General features: G+C 43.8%; 1 protein-coding gene and 2 non-coding genes across 3 annotated transcripts; 2 read left to right on the forward strand and 1 right to left on the reverse strand.

The window, feature by feature from the left end:
- The first annotated feature begins 4785 nt into the window (after positions 1 to 4785).
- Positions 4786 to 4867, forward strand: trnal-aag (transfer RNA leucine (anticodon AAG)). The gene has a single exon. It is a non-coding gene; the product is annotated as a tRNA-Leu (tRNA).
- A 644-nt stretch (positions 4868 to 5511) lies between these two features.
- trnat-agu (transfer RNA threonine (anticodon AGU)) lies at positions 5512 to 5585 on the reverse strand. Its single transcript has one exon. It is a non-coding gene; the product is annotated as a tRNA-Thr (tRNA).
- A 5247-nt stretch (positions 5586 to 10832) lies between these two features.
- Positions 10833 to 18491, forward strand: LOC132380503 (zinc finger protein 235-like). Its single transcript, XM_059949360.1, has 2 exons — positions 10833 to 10884; positions 13340 to 18491. The coding sequence occupies exon 2, from the start codon at positions 13816 to 13818 to the stop codon at positions 14578 to 14580; it is 765 nt and encodes a 254-aa protein (XP_059805343.1). The 5' UTR covers positions 10833 to 10884; positions 13340 to 13815; the 3' UTR covers positions 14581 to 18491.
- The last annotated feature ends 1304 nt before the right edge of the window (positions 18492 to 19795 follow it).

Raw genomic sequence — 19795 nt, forward strand, 5'->3', positions numbered from 1 at the left:
CGGGAAATGGGAGAGATGCGTTTGAGAGCAGTTGATGGTGGAAGAAGGGAAGCCCCTTTGTTCAAAAAAGGAAGACATCTCCTTCGTCCTGGAATGAAAAGCCTCATCCTGAGAGCAGATGCGGCGGAGACTGAGGAATTGTGGGAAGGGGATAGCATTTTTGCAAGAGACAGGTTGGAAAGAGGAATAGTCCGGGTAGCTGTGACAGTCTGTAGGCTTATATTAGATATCAGTAGATAAGCCGTCTCCAGAGATAGAGACAGAAAGATCAAGAAAGGGGAGGGAGGTGTCGGAAATGGACCAGGTAAATTTGAGGGCAGGGTGAAAGTTGGAGGCAAAGTTGATGAAGTCAACGAGCTCAGCATGCATGCAGGAGGCAACGCCAATGCAGTCGTCGATGTAGCGAAGGAAAAGAGGGGGACGGATACCGGTATAGCCTTGGAACATGGACTGTTCCACAAAGCCAACAAAAAGGCAGGCATAACTGGGACCCATATGGGTGCCCATGGCTACAGCCTTGGTTTGGAGGAAGTGGGAGGAGCCAAAGGAGAAATTATTGAGAGTAAGAACTAATTCCGCTAGACGGAGGAGAGTGGTGGTACGGGGGAATTGGTTAGGTCTGGAATCCAAAAAGAAGCGAAGAGCTTCGACCGTCCGGGTGGGAGATGGAGGTATATAGGGAATGGACGTCCATGGTGAAAATAGGGGCGTGGGGAGCACTTCTCATGATGTGAATTTTTTCAATGATTTTACGTTCCCTAGCATTACTTTGTAAGGTTAAAAAGGGTGGGGTGGGGGAAGTAAACAATGAAAGAAGGAAATGAACAGAAGACAAACAAGTGAACACTTCTCTGACCATTAACAAGGAATGTGATCATTTACTGAAGTCTGAATATTAATTATCCCTCCAAGTTTTTCATCTGCAGAGGGTTTTCTGTAGTTTTGCATATGAGTTTACTTTTTTGTGTCCTACTTTTAGTTTGTGCTGTACAATTCACTACTTCTGCATTGAACGTGACAAATTTTAGTTCAACAATCAACGAATTTTATGTTGTAAGATCATGCACTTTACACATCCGACTGTAATCCATCTGTATTCTGGATATTAATAGCTCTAAAAAGAACAGTCTTCTGCACTTTCTGCAGAGTCTCTGCATGTGAGATGCCCATTTCTTCCTGAACGCGCTACTCTGCCACAGATTTCTTATTTACCGGACACGCTGCATTAGCAGTGCTGTATTCCACTCCACTAGGTTCAAGAATAGTTACTTCCCCTCAATCATCTGTCTCCTGAACAAAACAGGATAACAACTCTCATTCTGTAACTAGTGTTCCCATAACCAATGATCTCACTTTAAAGAGTATCTATCTTGTTATTTCATGATCTCGTGATTTATTGCTATTTATTTATATTTGCATTTGCACAGTTTCTTGTTCATTAATCTTGTATACAGTTACTATTCTATAGATTTGCTGAGTACGCCCGCAGAAAAAAGAACCACGCTGTTGGTTGTGCGTGGTGACATGCACCGAAAATAAATTTTACTTTGAACTTTGAAATACCTTTTGGCCTAATAAATTCTCCTTTATTTCTATAGTGATGTATTCTGCCTTATCCATGACACTGCTTACACTGAAAAATCCAAATGGTGCAGTACACAGACTCGTTCTATGTAGCTCATATAACCTAAATTAACCCTATCCGGCATTTTTTCCATCAAATTTAAACAGTGACTGTTCTTACTCCAACGTGAAACCGTTTTAAACGTTTAGCCTTCACAGCTATTGCTCTGACTGATGTATTTTAACTTGATCCACAGATATATCCAGAGTCAGTCCTGTGATTACTTTCTAAAGCGTTACTTTCCTTCCTCATGCGGCTTTAGCCCTAAAACTTTCTCACGATGCTTATTGTCTTTACAAAACAATACGAGCGTCACCTCTCTTGCGCCCACAAAATCTCCTAATGATATATATATATATATATGTTTTAAATTTTCAGTTAATTAATCATATTGAGATCAACAACAAGTACATTCAAAACTCAGCCGTCCTGCTTTTTATTTGAATCCTGTCTACTTGCCAACATCACTGGACGATAAACTGCTCCAATCTCCAATTCGCTGCTGATTTTCCCGTTTTCCCGAAATCTGCCATTCTCCCGCCATCTAATCACCTCAAATCTGAGCCTAGCCCGATTTTCTGTTGTTTGAGTTGAATAAGACTGTGGTTTGATTGGTTTGGCGATTGTGAGTGGACAGTTTAGTCTTTGCTTTAATAGCCTCCAGAATGAGACAGAGTCGGTTAAGGTAAGATTCTGATAATTTTCTTTCTTATTACAGAGCTAGAGCAGTGGGGGTTAACGTTAGGACATTGGAGTGCTCCTCTTGTGGCATGTGGGAAGAAAATGAGACTTCCAGTGACGCTGACTACACCTGCAGCTTTTTATAGACAGTGTTTTGGAACTGGAGCTAGCGCTAGATGAGAAGATTGAGGGGTTGATTTGCAAGTAATATAAGAATGTAGCTGTACCCAACGCGGAGGACGCCGGTAACTGGGTAATCGACAGAAAATGGAAAGGGAATAGGGAGCCAGGACAGTGTACCTTTGAGACCGTTTCCCTCAACAGCAAATATACTCCTTTGGTGGTGGTGGTGGTGGTGGTGGGGCGGGGGGGGGGGGGGTGCTACTGACAACCTAGCAAAGGAAAGGCAGAACAGAGCGGTCCCTAGTACTGAATCAGGTTCTCTGACAGAAAGGAAGGACGAGAAGAGCCGAAATGTAGTGATAGAAGATTTGATGTTTTGTAGAGCCGACAGGAAGTTCTGTGGACGAGGACAAGACTCCCGGATGGTATGTTGCCTCACAGGTTCAAGGGTCGGGAACATCAGGGTGAAGTCCATAACATTATTCAAGGGGAAAATGAACAGCCTGAGTTCCACGTTGGTAGTAATGACATGGGTAGGGAGGGTGATGAAGCCCTGCAAAGTGAATTCAAGAGGAGTTAGCTGCTAAATTAAAGGACAACAAATCCAGGGTGGTGGAGATCTCGTGATCGATGCCTGCACAATGTGTTACTGAGGTCTGAAATTGGAAGATAATACAGTTTAATACGTGGCTAAGGAGATGCAGCAAGAGGGAGCTGTTCCCTGTCATCCTGACCAAAGTAGCATCTTCGGACTACAAAACTGAAGACTTCAGAGCTAGATTTCGGTACCAGAGGGACATCAGTGTCTGTTGTGCATTCTGCTTTACAGCAACATGGCTCAGTCCAATACTCTGGAAAAAGAGCTCCAGCCCCAGGGCTGCAGCACCCTTTTGCGTGGACAGGACGACAGCATCAGGTAATGACAGAGCTAACAGCGTTTGCTTCATGATTCGTACCTTATAATGCTTGAGGATATCTTTGACCAACAATCACCAGCATGTCACCTGCTGAGCGCTCGATACTGTTACACCATCATCAACACTTCTTTCCATGCCATGCCGTGTCTGGTTTTTGGCACGTCCTGATTCCAAGTTCTACTTCTACTCCCAGCAGAAAAACACAGACTGAAGACCGTGAAGTTAGGAACAAGCGTGATGGATGAACGTTCACAGCACTGCTGTCATCGATGTACTGGACCAGATTTCAGCATTGGTATTAGGATGTGAATGATTGTATCACTGCTGTTACTGACTGTTTTCCTCAACTGGCCTGGTTGAAGACCTTCAGGAAGATCAAGAAGGTCACGGTGTACAGTATTGTGTTTGCTGATCACGGTGCTCAATTGCTCAACTGGCTGACCATTGTCAGGGCCGGCATATATATCACTACCTGGATGATGGCAGAGAACCTCCTCGGCAGGTAGGATGGACGACACTTATTACTGTGCTTCCAGGTTTGAGGAACAGGTCTGAAAAGGCGGTGCATCAAAATGAATGAATCATGAAGAAAAGGCCATATTGACAAGACCGGTGGAAGTGAGGACTGGATAGACAATCTGATCTTCCATAACGTAATTGAATGACAGGGCTGGGTAATCTGCAACCTGCTAATGTGTACAGGTGTTTGCATTTCCTGTGCTTCAGCAAACAATCTGGAATTTGTCGCCTCTCAAAGTGACCAGTTCACTTGGTATCTCGAATCTGCATAAAAACGGATTGAAGATATTTTTTAAAGTAAAAACTCGGACTTGGAGGGCAACCCCAGAAGTGCGCTGACGGTACAGTTTCTGGTGCGGTGCAATTGCAAGTCAACACTACTTAATCATTAAAAAAAAACTTCACAAAATCTGTTTCAGACATTTTGGAGGTTTGTGGTGGTGATTTTTAGAACGGCTTTAAATCTCCCAGAAAGGGCTGAGTGTAGATATTCGAGAACCGTTGTCAATGTGAGTATTTGAATTTGAAATGTTAGGGTAGGGAAGCTGGGATTGGTTCATGTGAGTGAAAATCTTGCAGCATTTTGGAGTGCACGTGCAAAGGTCGCCGAATGTGACAAGATAGGACGACGGGTCGATAAATCTTACGCTTTAAGTCGGCTGCAAATGTGAATATTTAACTCTAGTGTCCCATGTAATGCTGAGAATACTCGCTCTGACATTTAGCTGCCACCGGCAGTTTCAGGAGACAACTGTGCACCACTATTGTCTCTGGTCTACTTGGTGTTGGGAAAACGTGAACTGCATGAAGCCTCAAGCAGTGCGTGGAAGAATGTTTCAACGCTTACGCCGGTGATATAACACTTTGAATATTAACCTGGTCAGCAAATCCACCTCACTGTTTAATTCTTTAAAAGAATGAGGTAGTGTGGCCGAGCGGTCTAAGGCGCTGGATTAAGGCTCCAGTCTCTAAGGAGGCGTGGGTTCGAATCCCACCACTGCCATCGCGAGTACTTTTCTTTTCTGCCAGGGTTCAGTTCCGGTTTAAAGTAAAGCCCGAAACATTTGCAGAGCTGAATATAAGAGTGACAAATCATCATGACTACGATCCAGTATTGGTTTCAGGGCCAAGTACTGTATACTGTGCGACTGCCAGTTGGGCGAAGGATCCTATGGATAGGTGTGATTCGTGGACTCTATTTATCGAAAGTAGTGGGTGAAAAAGTAGTTAAGATCAATGTGTATTCTAGCTTACTTCTGTAACGCCAAGATTTCTGACCGATTTCTTGAAAATGGAGCAAACTAGTCGGAGTTCAATTAAAAAGACTTTTGAAACACAATTTTTCAGTTATACCAAGACAAGATCTTAAATCAGATCACGGCCGCATGTTGTAAACGATTGTCACTGTGTAACCACCTTACACTGTAATAACGCTATAGCAAGGCCAAAAAAAAAAAGCTAAATCAGAAATGTTCTCTATTTGAGACGGAGTTTCTTACACCGCAGACACAACCAGACCTATAACTTTTTCAAGGTCATTTTTCGGCATTGTGCGGTGTGAAGTGGAATTGACGGTGGAAAGTGGAAGTGATTTGACGATGCGCAAAAGGTCGTCTTCATCACACGGTAATTCACCCCATAACTTAAAGGCTCCGCTGGGAGTTGAACCCAGGATCTCCTGTTTACTAGACAGGCGCTTTGACCAATTAAGCCACGGAACCCTCGCACTATCCAACGACTATAGTCATGACAGATCACTTGCATTAACTCTTCCTCATCTGCTAGCGAGAGAAATGCTTCAGATTTAGACTGTCAAGATGAGATGCAACAAAGTAGACCGTATTGACAGACTCAACCAAAATAGTCTGCATGTATAATATAGGTTCCTACTGTCACCACAGCTCACTCATTTTCAGAACGTTCTCCGATTGACAGACACTCAGCTGGAAGGCAGTGGCCGATCCAACAGTCCTGAAGCCTCGTAAGAAGCGCGGAAGGATTGTCACCGCCCGTCGCGTGTTAATTGGTGAGCTCAAATATGTCTTCAATCAATGTGGCAGTTGCTCCCATGCAATGCTGTGATCGTCATGGCTCTTTAAGCAAGATGTGTAAAAACAATATTCGTGCTCTGAGGATAAATCACATCTTTGAAGCTGGGAAAGAACTATTCAAGAGTTAGACCTGAGGGCATTTAAACATCAGAGGACAAAGACGTAAGAAATAGTCGAAATAACCAAATTTTTAAAAGAATTGTTAAGAAAATCTCTGACATATCTGTTCGGTATTTTTCAACAGAATAGATAAGGCCGAATGATTGGGTAGTGTAACTTCGTATTTCAGGAACACCCTGGTTAATGTGCCCAAAAATGTTTGTAAGGAAGATTGAATGAAGATTTCGCAGAAATGAAGATTGAATGAAGATTAAACAGAGAGAAATGCAGTAAATGGGCGTTGACCGTTTGGGGAGGTTGGACAAGTCGGCCATTCTGAGGTTTGTTGTGGAGTTATTTTTTGTCAATAGGATGAAGGAATAAAATTGCCCAGAGTTGCTGATGACACTCCATTCGATATTAATGTGTGCAGGAAGGGTGGCAATACGCTGTTTAAAGGAAATACGTTTGCCGGCAGGTGGATTGTAACGCGCACCATGTGGGAAACGCATAACATTACTCAATAGTTGAGAAATTGAACAGCAAGACATCTAGGGTCAGATATATGGGATTAATTCTTTCGGTGATATTAGTGAGTATCACTGCAAAATTTCTGAATTTGTCAAATGTACCGTGCGCTCATGCATGGCAATAACCGTGTTAGGTCCTGTTCGCTGTACGGATACTTATACCGCCTAATTCTGGGATCCATCCATATTGTATCCGCTAGGACCTGCCATCCAATGATAATGAGTTACAGAATTGTACAATTTCCCCATTAAATTTCCGTCTATAATGTTCTGTCTCATTTATATACTGCAGGTTCGTGTCGGTTTATGAGGCCCCATCTCAGTCCCGTGGAGAATTAGACGGAGATTATTATCAAAGCTTGGAGTCTGTGCGAGCAATGTGCAAGGGGAAATAAACACCGCAGGGAATACTTGGTAGATCAGGCAGTAATTGTGGAGAGTAAGAGAATTGTTTCAAAACATAACTTCTTTGCTTGTCAGTAGCAGAAAAATATAGTCCATTCCGGTAGATTTAGATGCCCAGGGAGAAATATTAAAACATTTTCTGAGGCTCCATTCTACTATTTTCGCCCACCTGGGCAGTATTGCTATTTGGTATTGGTTTATATTGTCAGTTGTTACCAGATACTATTAAACCCTGAGTGTTACAATTCATCCATATCGATCATTCTATGAGAGAAGTACTTTGGAGTACTACAAGAGCAAATAAAAAACAATGCAGGATCCAATGTGACTGTGACAGTTATACAGTTACTGAGGACAAGAATTCGGCTTGAGAGTATAAAAATTCGTTTAATATGGCACTAACTGCTATTGCGCCGAGTTGTTCATCCTTGTATTTTCTGCCAGTTTCACAGTGAGTAGAAAGGATGTCCAAGGTGGTAGGGGGAGTATGACAATACTGGCTGCTTCATGGAGGCAGAAGGAAGAGTCAGCAGTATCCACGGACGAGAGGTGGTATTCGTGATGGGCAGAGTTCTAACCGCAACTCTCTGCATTTCTTGGGGTCTTGAGCAGAGCAGATTGCCGACCAAGCTGTGCTTTCTCCAGATAGGTTTCTTTCTGCCTTGTATGCATATTAATGCGAGAACGCCGAATTGCCTTTGTTGTCTGAGGAAGTGGACGTGCCGGTGTGTCTTTTTGGTCATAGCGTTTACGTAGTTGGATCAGTACAAATGATTGATTATACTTACAACCAAGAACTTAAAGTCCTCAATCATCTCCACCTGCGGACTATTGACAGATACAGGGTAGGTGCTTCACTGTTTCCTAAAGTTAATAACAAGCTCTTTTGTTTTGATGACATTGATGGAAAGTTTGTTACCCTCATCGTGTAACTGGACTCGATCTACCCTTCCTCTGGTCACTTTCTGGGATCCAATTTTATACGGTGCTGCTATCTGCGAACTTTCCAAGCAATGCCGATGAAGCAGTTGGTTCAGTTTTGGGAGCACCTACCCTCCAGGTGTTAGAGAATAGAGTAATACTGATGAATTTGAATCCAGGATTTACTTTTACGCTCCAATTGTCTTCCGCTCGGATGTCAGGTCATTGAACTCAGCAGAATGTCTGTATCAGATACACTTGTCAGTGCACACCACCTAGGGCAGCATCACCTTGTTAAATATCATTTACTCGTGTCACTACCTCGAAATCCGAGGAAAACAGGAACATCTGGAGAAGAAATACAAAGTGCATAAATGCACAATATCGCTGCAGTACTGCCTGGAAGGAGAGATATGGGAATATTTCTGACTCATAATAACTTGATCGATGATTCTTGTATTAACCCCCGCAGAAATGTACCAAAGCGAAGAACCACCTCAATCCCTGACATCAGTGGGAAGAAATAGTTTTGTCACAATATCTACATGCTGTTTATCAATCTCTCATCTCACAGAAGTTATGACGACTAACTAACTAATTAACTAACCTGCTGCCTCATGATTTGAGCCTTTTTCAGCTTAACCTTCAAACTCATCTCTTGTAACAGCTGCAGTAGTTCTTTAAGTTACTCATAATAACACTGGGTGGCGCGCTTCCAAATAACTGTGTTCAAGTCGGAAAAAGCATGTTCGATCCTTTACTCAAAACTGGCCAAGACGAACTATGTTATAACGATCAAAAAACTAACGAAACTAGAATTAGCGATACAGCGAAGTTAACGAAATAAGAGTTCTAATTAGTGTAATTAAACGAAAATAGCAAAATAAGCGTTATTAGCGGTGAACAAAAATTAAATTCCCCGGTTGCCTCCAACTCTCAATTAAACTGACTTCCGACAAAGCGACCATACGTAATTTGCTTCGTCCTTGCCCCAGCCCACGTGTCAATTACCCATAACAAACTCGCAACACAAAATACTCAGTCCCAAATTGTCGATCCTCGGATCAGAAGTTCAACCTTATCCCAGCTGGAAATATGCGTCTGCTTTCATCCAAGCTTCCGATATACAGAAACACCAAACACGAGGAAATTTGCAGATGCTGGAAATTCAAACAACACACGCAAAATGCTGGTGGAACACAGCAGGCCAGGCAGCATCTATAAGGAGAGTTTACTCCGGGTAGACAACGTTCACCTGGTTCATGTGTGGAAAGGGATTCATTCAGTTAACCCACCTTGCGAGGCTTCAAGGAGTTCTCAATAAGTAGAGGGCACAACTCTGTACTGAGTGAGTAAAGAGATTTACTCAATTATCCCACCTGCTAAAACACTAGCAAATTCACCTCAGGGACGAAGTTGAAATAATTTCTATGGTGACTGAAGCCAGTTGCAAGCTCACGAGGGACCGTTAATGCCAGATTCCGTAGATATTGCAGCTTCTCATCACACACCGGATTGAACCCTGGTCGCTGAGCATTAAAGGGGTTTGTTCTGTTGATGTTTGCCTTAAATTAGACTGCTGTTTAATATTTTGGATCTGTGCAAATAAATGAATTCTATTTCAAATCCTCCTGTCTCAAGTGTTTACTGTCTCTGTTACACGTCCATAAACAATAGAGAGGCCAATCTGTCCAGCTGATCTCTGCTATTCACCTCTCACTCTCCCTGTGATAACGGGTTGCAACTGGTCACCACTGTGTCGGTGAGGGGGGATGATGCACCATCAATAACTCTCTGAGACGTGAGGTGAGATATAGGCTTTTATTGACTGGAAGAAAGAACAAGCAGCAATTGACCATCATGCTACATCCTGGAGACTGAGTTGCAGGGCTCAGGCCCCAATCGCCTTTATACCGGGGTCTGTTGGAGGAGCCACGGTTAGTGGGAGGAGCCACAGGAGCAGTCAGCCGGAGCGGGTGGGGGGAGGTGTCCAGACAGGTATATGTAGTTCACCTCAGGGGGTTATCTTGAATTTCCTCTCTGACTTTCTGCAGACTGCAGAAGAAGATAAGCTTACTGAGGTTATGTCCCAAACATTCCTCGTTCCTTAGAGCTTTGGGCGAAGGGAAAACTTCCTGGGTGGTTAAACTTCTTCTTCCCTGTTCTTTTAAATACTATGAGTTATTTTGACTGATTTCAAAGGGCAGTGTCTTACAGAGCTGGGTTGTTGCAATACACAACTCTCCTTTAGATTACGAGAGTTGAATGGTCGGTAAATCTTCTACAGTGCGGGATCGGAAACCAAAGTGAATCCTGAACAAGCCATGCATTTGGGGCTTCAAATGAGGTGGTAGTTAGAGTAGATGGGGAGGAGGAGGAAATCAGACCAGGAGGATGTGGTTACAAATGAAAGATCAGCAAATTTTGGAAAATGATTGACTGGAAAATATGTTGCTTATTTCTGCAAAAATGCTGGTGGAAACCAGCAGGTCAAGAAACATCTATGGAGAGGAATAGACAGTCGTCTTTACGGGCAGAGAACATTCACCATGCTGATGTCTGGGGAAGGGGTTCGGCCTGAAGCCTCGGCTATTTATTCTTCGGCATCAATGCCACCTGACTTGCTGAGCTTCTCCAGCATTTTGTATGTGTTGCTCTATATTTCGAGAATGTGCAGGATTCCTCGCGTTTCATACTGCCTTTTTAAATGGGCTGTGCTTTGACCGCTGACACACGGAATGCCTGTTCATATTGAATATATTCATTGCAGGAGCTTGTTGTGTTAAAGTAGCCGCCGAGTTTCTGCATAAAAGCATTGCCTGTTCTCGGGGCAAGTGGCGGGAAACCGATGTTTGAATTGATTTTAAATGGCATCATCCCTACCCAGAAACCTTCACGGTTCAGCATTAGCCGTCGGTGACCCAGCGATCAAATGCGCAAGCGTAAGGGTCATTTATTGTCCCGAGTACGCGCATGCGCTCAATGAACAAAAGGCTCTGGAGATTCGGCAGCAGGTAGGAGCGGTTGTCCGGGTGGGGTTTCCGTACCGCGATTGAGGGACAGCGAATCCGGACACACCATGGCCCTGCACCTGGGACAGTTTCAGTTCTGTCCACCTTTCTCAGCCCACGATCCGTACCCACACCCGGGGAGCTGGGCGGCAGGCCCCGATGGAGGGTCGTAAATTGGGGGGCCGCTTCGTCGAGTACCCTGCACCATCCCCAAAAGTGGAGCTTACCGGTGGCCTAATATTTCAATTCCGATTCCCTTTCCCGGTCCGACATATCGATACATGGCCTCCTCTTCACCCAACCTGATGTTACTAATTTCATTTTCTTCCGATGAACAAATTACCTCCGACCATCTTCTTCTGTTCCATATTCTGACCTTTCACTTATTCTCACCTACCTGGAGTTGCCTTCTCCTTCTCTTTCCCCTATTCTCCACTCTCCTCGCCTATCCGATTCCTTCTTCTCCAGCCCTCGACCTTTTCCAACCACCTTGCTTCAACTATCACCTTCCACCTAGCCTCTTTCATTCACCTCACCGCACCTTTTTATTCTGGCACTTTCCCCCTTCTTTCTCAATCTTGAAGAAGGGTTCGGCTCAAGACGTTGACTGTTTACACTTTCCCACAGATGCTACCTGACCTGCCGAGTTCCTCCAGCGTTCTGTGTGTGTTGCTTTGGAACTTCAGCACCCGCAGACTTTATGGTGCTGAGGGTTTCATCAGCACCGGTGTCCGCTCCTCGACTGAGGGATAATTTCTGTGAGCTAGGGACACTGCAGTTTTGCAAACCCAGCACAGTCTCGGTTCTTTCCCTCTCTCCAACCCCCTTGATCTGTACCTGGGCCACGGGGAATGTTCTGCTGAGTGAAGGTGCTGGTGCCATTTCTGCAGTGCATGCAGATTTTCTGGAGCTGTGATGAACAGACAGATCTCTTGTTTTTGGGGTTCAGAATTAGTCATGGGTGGAAGTGTGAGTGCTTTCCTTACTAGTGGTTAAAGTGTGTTTGGAAGCACACGTGGAGGGAGTGGATCTCCCAGAAACAGATCCAGCAATCTAAATACAAGGATCAGGAGCTCAGAGCAAAAATGTAGTTCTGAGTTAGTCTCTGAAGAGTCTACCTTCCAGTCAATAAAAATATCAGTTATTTCTACACATGAAAAGAAAGACAAAATCCTTCCATCAGCTTTAGTTCTTGAGAAAATCACCTTTGTTCTGCCTCCTCTTGTTCTGGACCATTCTACCTGTGAGAACATGTTTGTCCAATTCTCTCTGGCTGCATAATGATATCAAACATCTTTGTCCTGGGTAACAAGTGACCTGTAGCTTTCACATCACATAAGTGCCACTCTCCAATGAGAAATACTGCTGCCTCCGCTTCATATTCATTGGTATTGCCTTCAATTAGTTCACCACCCTCAATCACCTAGAGTGGTGGGGGTCAGAGTAACTAGAAAGTATCCAGGATGAGCCGTGTAATATCATATCTTCTCTGTAGCACTGTGAGACATGAGCAGAACTTGACACTATAGTAATGGAGAGAGACACACTGAACCAAGTGACAGACTGAAGACGGGCAGAAATGTCCCGTCAACACACTCAAAATGTTGGAGGAACTCAGCAGGCCCAACAGCATCGATGAAAAAAAGTAAACAGTCAATATTTCAGACTGAAACCCTCATCTGGACTGTAGAAAAAAAGATGAGGTCAGGGTAAGATGGTGGGTGGAGGGAAGGAAGAAATACAAGGTGAAGGGTGAAACCGATGAGAAGAAGGGTGAAGTAAAGAGCTGGGAAGTCAATTGGTGAAAGAGATAAAGGGCTGGTGAAGGGTGAATCTGACAAGAGAGGACCTAAAGCCAGGGAAGAAAGAAAAATAGGGAGATGATGGGCGGGTAAATTGAGAGAAGGGAATGAGGTATGGTGAAGGTGGTGGTGGGGGGGGGGGGGGGGGGTGGGGGAACAAGTAACTGAAGTTCCAGAAATCTATGTTCGTGCCATCAGGTTGGAGGCTGCCCAGACGGAATGCAAGGTGTTGCTCCTCCAACCTGAGTGTTGGCTCATCACAGTAGTAGTGCAGCCTGTGGACTGACTTGTTGGAATGGGAATGGGAAGTTGAAACAAAATATGTGACCACTGGGAGATCCCACTTTATCTGGCAGACAGAGCGTAAGTGCTCAGTGAAGCAGTCTCCCAATCTACAGGAAGCCATACCGGGAGCACTGGATACAGTAGATGACCCGATAGACTCACGGGTGAAGTGTCACATTCTTATTGAGACAGGAGGATCGTTAGAGAATTTCATGGACAGTCGAGAATCCCCGAGCAATTGAGGTGTTGTTCCGCCAACTTGGGTTGAATCTCGTTGTAACAGTGTGCTGTCAGAGCTCATTAAAGGCCTTAAACTCTCATCTGAAATGTTGTCCTTCACCCATTGATGTATTTTGTTGCTCTTTTTATAGATTAGAAACGACAAAAAATTTGTGTACAGAGATCTCAACAACAGCCCGTCAATTTTGCTGCCTCTGTACAGATATAAAAGGAGTGAACAGATATTTCCCTTGTAACACCAGTATATCTGTTGTTGATGAAGAAGTATTTCATTCTGGCTGGAAACGTGCTTTGTGTTTTCTGTTGCAACTCATTGAAATCCACTGGAACCAGGGTACTGAGAACACACCAGCATTTGTTTACTAGAGATAAGTTCTTCCGTTGCATTGACTGTGCAAAGGGTTCACTACATGTAGCATCTGACTCCATTAATTTGTCAGAGAACTCACAGCAGGGAGGTATCATTCACCTCTCCGTGAGGCAAAGGATTCTCTCACTCAGCCAACCTTCAGACACAATACAGTGAGGTCATTTACCTGCTCAGACTGTGGGAAGGGATTATCAGTCATCTGACCTACCGCTACACCAATCAGTTCACCCTGGGGAGATGCCGTTCACCTGCTCGGACTGTGGGAAGGGATTCACTCGGTCCTCCAGCCTGCAGAGACACCAGTCTGTTCACACTGGGGAAAGGCCATTCACATGTTCTGTGTGTGGAAAGGGATTCACTCGTTCATCCCACCTACAAGCACACCAGTCAATTCACACAGGGGAGAAACCATTCACCTGTTCTTACTGTGGTAAGGGTTTCAACGGATCAACTGACCTACTGGCACATCAGTCAGTTCACACTGGGGAGAAACCGTTCTCATGCTCTGACTGTGGGAAGGGATTCTCTCGGTCATTCAGCCTCCAGAGACACCAGCGAGTTCACACTGGAGAGAGACCGTTCACGTGTTCATTGTGTGGGAAGGGATTTACTCGGTCAGGCAGCCTGCAAACACACCAGCGATTTCACACTGGGGAGTGGCCGTTCACATGCTCCGACTGTGGAAAGAGATTCACTCGGTCATCTGACCTGCTGGCACATCAGTTAGTTCACACTGGGAAGACGCTGTTCTCCTGCTCAGACTGTGGGAAGGGATTCACTCGGTCATTCAGCCTACAGAGACACCAGTCAGTTCACACTGGGGAGAGGCCATTCACATGTTCCGTTTGTGGGAAGCGATTCGCTCGGTCATCCCACCTACAAACACACCAGTCAGTTCATACTGGGGAGAAACTGTTTACCCGCTCAGACTGTGGGAAGGGTTTCACTGGATCAACTGACATACTGACACTTCAGCGAGTTCACACAGGGGAAACAGTTTAAGTAAGCTGCATGCTGGATATGTAAACCGTCACAGTTGCTGAAACCTGCAGCAAGTTCAAAAGTGACTGTTGGTATCAAACTCTGCAATTAATGCTGCTATTCATCACACCCTTTTCTGCACCCTGGTCACTGGACATGGAAGGTATTTCTTGTGATATTGTTCACCTTTAATAGGACTGGTGATTAATATTCTGGATCTGTCACTAATAAATCAGTTCTGTTTTAAACTCTGTCTCAGTTACCTAGTGAATCTAAACACACCCAGTGCACAGTAGGGAGTCAACAGCCCAGCTGGCCCTTGCCAGAATTTCTGTTCCACAAGAGTCCTCATAAGTTCAATCCTGCCATTCACCTCTGCCTCTCCCTGTGGAGATGAGTTCTAAACAGTCACCATTCTGTGGGTGAAGAGGTTTCCCTTCAATTTCCTGCATGACTTTCTGCAGTCTGAAGAGGACAAATTGATTGCAGTTATTTATATCTGTCATGTCCTTCATCCCTGAAATCTCTGGGCTGATGAAGTCTGACACTGGCCGTTAGCCTCCTATGCCCTGCTCATTTCCACATTATGGGTCATATTTACTCCTGAAGAGCTGAACAGGGAAACAGAGCAGGGGGTGTGTAAGTGAATGTCAGAGTAGCAACATTTAGAAGCTGATGTAGAAAAAAATTAGGTTGACTTTGACTTGACACATGATGCCTGTTGACTTTGAGTACATTGCTTGTAGGAGCTTGCTCTATTAAATTTCCTACTCAGTTCTGATAAAAATAATAACTTGATTGGTGGCATTCAGCAGAAAGGAGGCAATGCTTGTAAGCACTCTCTATTGCACTGTTCTTACCCAGAAATCTCTGAGCTTCAGAATGTACTATCATTGCGAATCAAGCACAGAGGTGCTGAGTGTCCGTTGGATCTGACTGTTTAATTGTCATTTTCTTTGTAGTTGAACAATTACTTATCTGCTTGCATTTTAAGTAGACTATATGCATTACAGTTTAATATGCCTGTAGTAGATGTATAAAGTAGACCTCTGGAAGTTTCTTTGTACTTTATTAAATGAGTGTTTCCTCATTGGTTAATACTTACTGCAGTAATGACTAAGTATTTTCTAAATGGATTATTTTGAATGGGATTTTTCTACCTTTATGCTGGATGGCATCATTAATGTCTGTCTGCTTCAAATAGTAGACCCTTGTCACCATTCAGTTCCTGTTCGATCAAATTTTGTATGTTGATGAATCTAATTAAACTGGCAAGGTACAAGGAAGCGGAATTTAAGCAGTGGCTAGGGAATGTTCTTTACAGTATGTTCTTTACATGTATGTTACAGAACCCACCCAGAAAAGATTACTACTGTGTAATGAGGTCAGAATAATAAGAAAGATTGTGGTGAAGGATCCCCGAGGAAGAAGTGATCACAACATCAGAGGATTCCAGACACAATGTGAGAACAAATACCTGCGTCCAAACCAATGTCCTCAACCTGAGTAAGGGCAGTTACCTGGGTGTGAGGGTGGAGTTGTCTGGCATGGATTGGGCAAATAGGCTCAGGGACAGATCAGTGGATGAGCAGTGGCAGGTGTTTAATCTGCTGGCTTAGCAGATGCTGATCCAAATTAGACAGAGGGATCCAGATGAAAGATGGTCAGCCAAAATCATCAAGGTAAATACAGAATCAAAGAGCATATGAAGAGGCAAGGATTGTTATTGGGACAAAGTACAGAGAATATGTCAGGAAGCAGTGAAAAGAGACAAAAAATAAAACTAACAAGGAACAGGCAAATATGTTAACTCAATAATTTAGTGTTCATGGTAGGGACACAGCAAACTTGCCTTAGCTATCTGATGGGTGACATTTCAACACCGTGCAATAATCAGTAACAATCACCATTATGAGGGAAAATCTAAAGGAAGCATCACTAGGTCCAAATGACCTACAGCCTAGGGTTTGGAGAGAAAGGGGAGACATTCATTTGTTTATCAGAACTCACTCTGTTCCAGTGGATAGAAACCTTCCAATGTGACTCAGTTGAGAAAGAAGGGTTGAAAACAAAAAGCAGATAACTGTACTCCTGTTAACTTCTCATATGCTGTTGGCAACATGTTAGAATCTGTGATCTATGAAGAAATAACAAGTCATTTAGAAAAGTTTTAAATGTCTTAACTGAGTCGATGGTTGAAATGATCGAATCGACCATCTGCATTTCCCTGCATTTGGTTCATATTTCTCGAAACCTTTTCTTTCTATCTACTTGTCCAAAAACTTTTTAACATTATTAATATACCTCCCTCAACCACTTCCACTGACAGATCATTCCATACATTGACCACCCTCTGTAGAAAAATTGCCCTTCAGGTTCCTATGAAATCTCTTATCTTTTCATCTTAAACCAATGCTCTCCAATTCTTGATTCCCCAACCCTGGCCAAAAAAAAAACCCTGTTTCCTGACCCTATGTAACCGCCTCATAATTGTATATACCTTTATAATATCACCACACATTCTCTGACACTCACAGAGAAACTGTCCAAACCTGCTGAAACTCCCCATAAATGAGTCACCCAAGACCCAGCAACATCCTCGTAAACTTCCAATTTCTTTCCAGCTTAATGTCCTCCAGCAGCATGAGAAAAACGAAACACCATATTCTAAATAACAAACGAGAAAATTTGCAGATGCTGGAAATCCAAGCAACACACACAAAATGCTGGTGGAACTTGGTAGGCCAGTTCTGCAGAAGGGTCTCAGCCCAAAACATCGACTACACTTTTCGATAGATGCTGCCTGGCCTGCTGAATTTCTCAGCATTTTGTGTGTGTTAGCATATTTGAAATATTATATTCTACCTGGGAAACAAGGACACTTATGTCAGAATGCTGTTTCTGGATTTCAGTTCGGTATTCAACGTTATTGTTCCACAGACTGTGGTGAACAAACTCTTACTCTTCAGTCCAAATATACCACTGTGCATCAGGGTGTTGGACTTCCTAACCAGACCTCAGGTTGTCAGGATGCACAACCGTTCCTCCCTCGCCATCATCCCCAGCACAAACGCCCCTTCACCCTCAGGGTGGTCTTGTGAGCCCATTGCTCTACAGTCTGCTCACAAAAGACTATTCGCGTGTTTGGCCATGCAATCACATTGTCAAGATTGCCAATGACATCACCAACTATGATGAGACAGTCTACAGGGAAGAGGTGGAAGAGCTAAAGGCCCGCTACTAGGCAAATAACTTCCTAAATGTCAGAAAGACAGCAGAGACGGTTATCGAATTCAGAACTCACACCACTCACCCCTCTCTTTACATTGGCAGCAGAATAACAGAAACTGCGAGCAGTTTCAAACTCCTGGGAGTGCACATCTCGCCCAAACTCTCATGTCCAAGAACACATTCTACACAGTCAGAAAAGCTCACCAACACCTCTACTTTCTGAGGAGCTGAAGAGAGCTGGACTATGCACATCAACACTTGCGACTTTCTATAGATGTGTATTAGAGAGCATCCTAACCTGCATAATACATAAACTGCACTGCAGCAAACAGAAAGGCTCCACAATGGGGATTCAAACATGCCTAACACATCACTAGTACCAGTCTACCCAGCATCAGGGACATAGGTGCTGAAAAAGCTGTGCTGAAAGCTTCTTCCCGAAGTTTGATCAACACATCCACCACCAACCCACCCTTGCACACCCCCACCACTACTACTTTCTCATTTCCTGTCAGTCACCTCATGTACAGACACTCCTATGCCTAGCGTCACCTTATAGACATACAATAAGTGTATATAAACAAATAATATATTTGTTATTTTTTATTATTATTGCATTTTTTGCTGCATTGGAAACGGAGTAACAACTATTTTGTTTTCCCTTACACTTGTGTATTGGAAATGACATTAAACAAGCTTAAATCTTGAAATGTGGCCAGAGTGACATTACTGTAATATTACATCCCAACTTTATACTCTATGTCCTGACTGGTGACTGCCGGCGTTCCAAAGAACTCCTCCACTACCCTGTCCTGCAACCCGGTTTGAGAACCAGTCAGTTGGTTTGGTGAAAGGTTTGTCTGGTACGTTTGTCAAATGTGCCAGAGATCTTTAAGACTTTACAGGGGAAGCTGAAGATGTCCTGTGTTTGGATTTTCAAGGCGCCACTTGAAAGGCTAGTGCACAAGACCGGGGCTCACAGTGCTGGGGTAGGTGTGTTAACATGGAATGAAGACTGGTTATCACATAGAAGACAGAAATAGAATAAACAGTACTTTTTCCAGATAGGGAGGATGTGAGGTGTCCCAGGTCTCTACAATCGGATACAAAGTGGGTGAAAACCTGCTGAATGAAGCTTTATGTGGGAAAATGGTAGAAGGAATTGGCAGGCAGACTATCATTTATGTAAAAGGAAATTGTGAATGAGGGAAATAGAGAGGGACCCATGTGTTGACCTGCTCAACAAACCAGCAGACAGGAGCAGTGCAAGGGTTGGAAGGTGAACGGTGCAATGACATTCATTGCTGGCTGGTTGGTGCAGACAAATACTAAAGTGAGTGAGCAGTTTTAAACTCCTGGGAGTGCAGATCACACACAACCTCTCATGGTCCCAGAACCCATCCTCCATAGTTAGGAAAGCTCACCATTTTCTTTACTTTCTGAGGAGGCTCAAGAATGCTGATCTGTGCACATCATTACTCAGAATCTTCGACAGATGTGCAGTGGAGTATCTGTATGGTACAGACACTGAACTGAAACGAACAGGAGAGCTGGACAACCAGAAGTGCAAACTGCCCAACACATCACCCGTACCATCCTACCCATCATCAACAAAATACTGTATATATACAGAAAGGTGCCAGATGAAGACCAGCCATATCATGAAGGATCTACCCACACTTCTTATGGACTGTTTGTTCCAATCCCATCAGGAAAATGCTATGCAGCATCCACACCAGGACCACTAGACTCAAAAACAATCGCATTCCCCAAGCCGTTAGGCTGATCAGCACCTCCGCCCATTAACCCCCACACTACCACTACATTCACATCACCAAGCATCACTGTATGTATTACATACAGTCTATATATAGAACAGTTACATGTACATTGTCTCAAAGAATTACTTCTATATTTATAGCTCTTTTTTATTGTGTTCTTGCTTATTGTGTTTTCTTATGCTGCATCAGAACTGAACTAACAATCCATTTTGTTCTCCTTTATA

Source organism: Hypanus sabinus, chromosome 24 (genome assembly GCF_030144855.1).
Source record: "Hypanus sabinus isolate sHypSab1 chromosome 24, sHypSab1.hap1, whole genome shotgun sequence".
Lineage (NCBI taxonomy): Eukaryota > Metazoa > Chordata > Chondrichthyes > Myliobatiformes > Dasyatidae > Hypanus > Hypanus sabinus.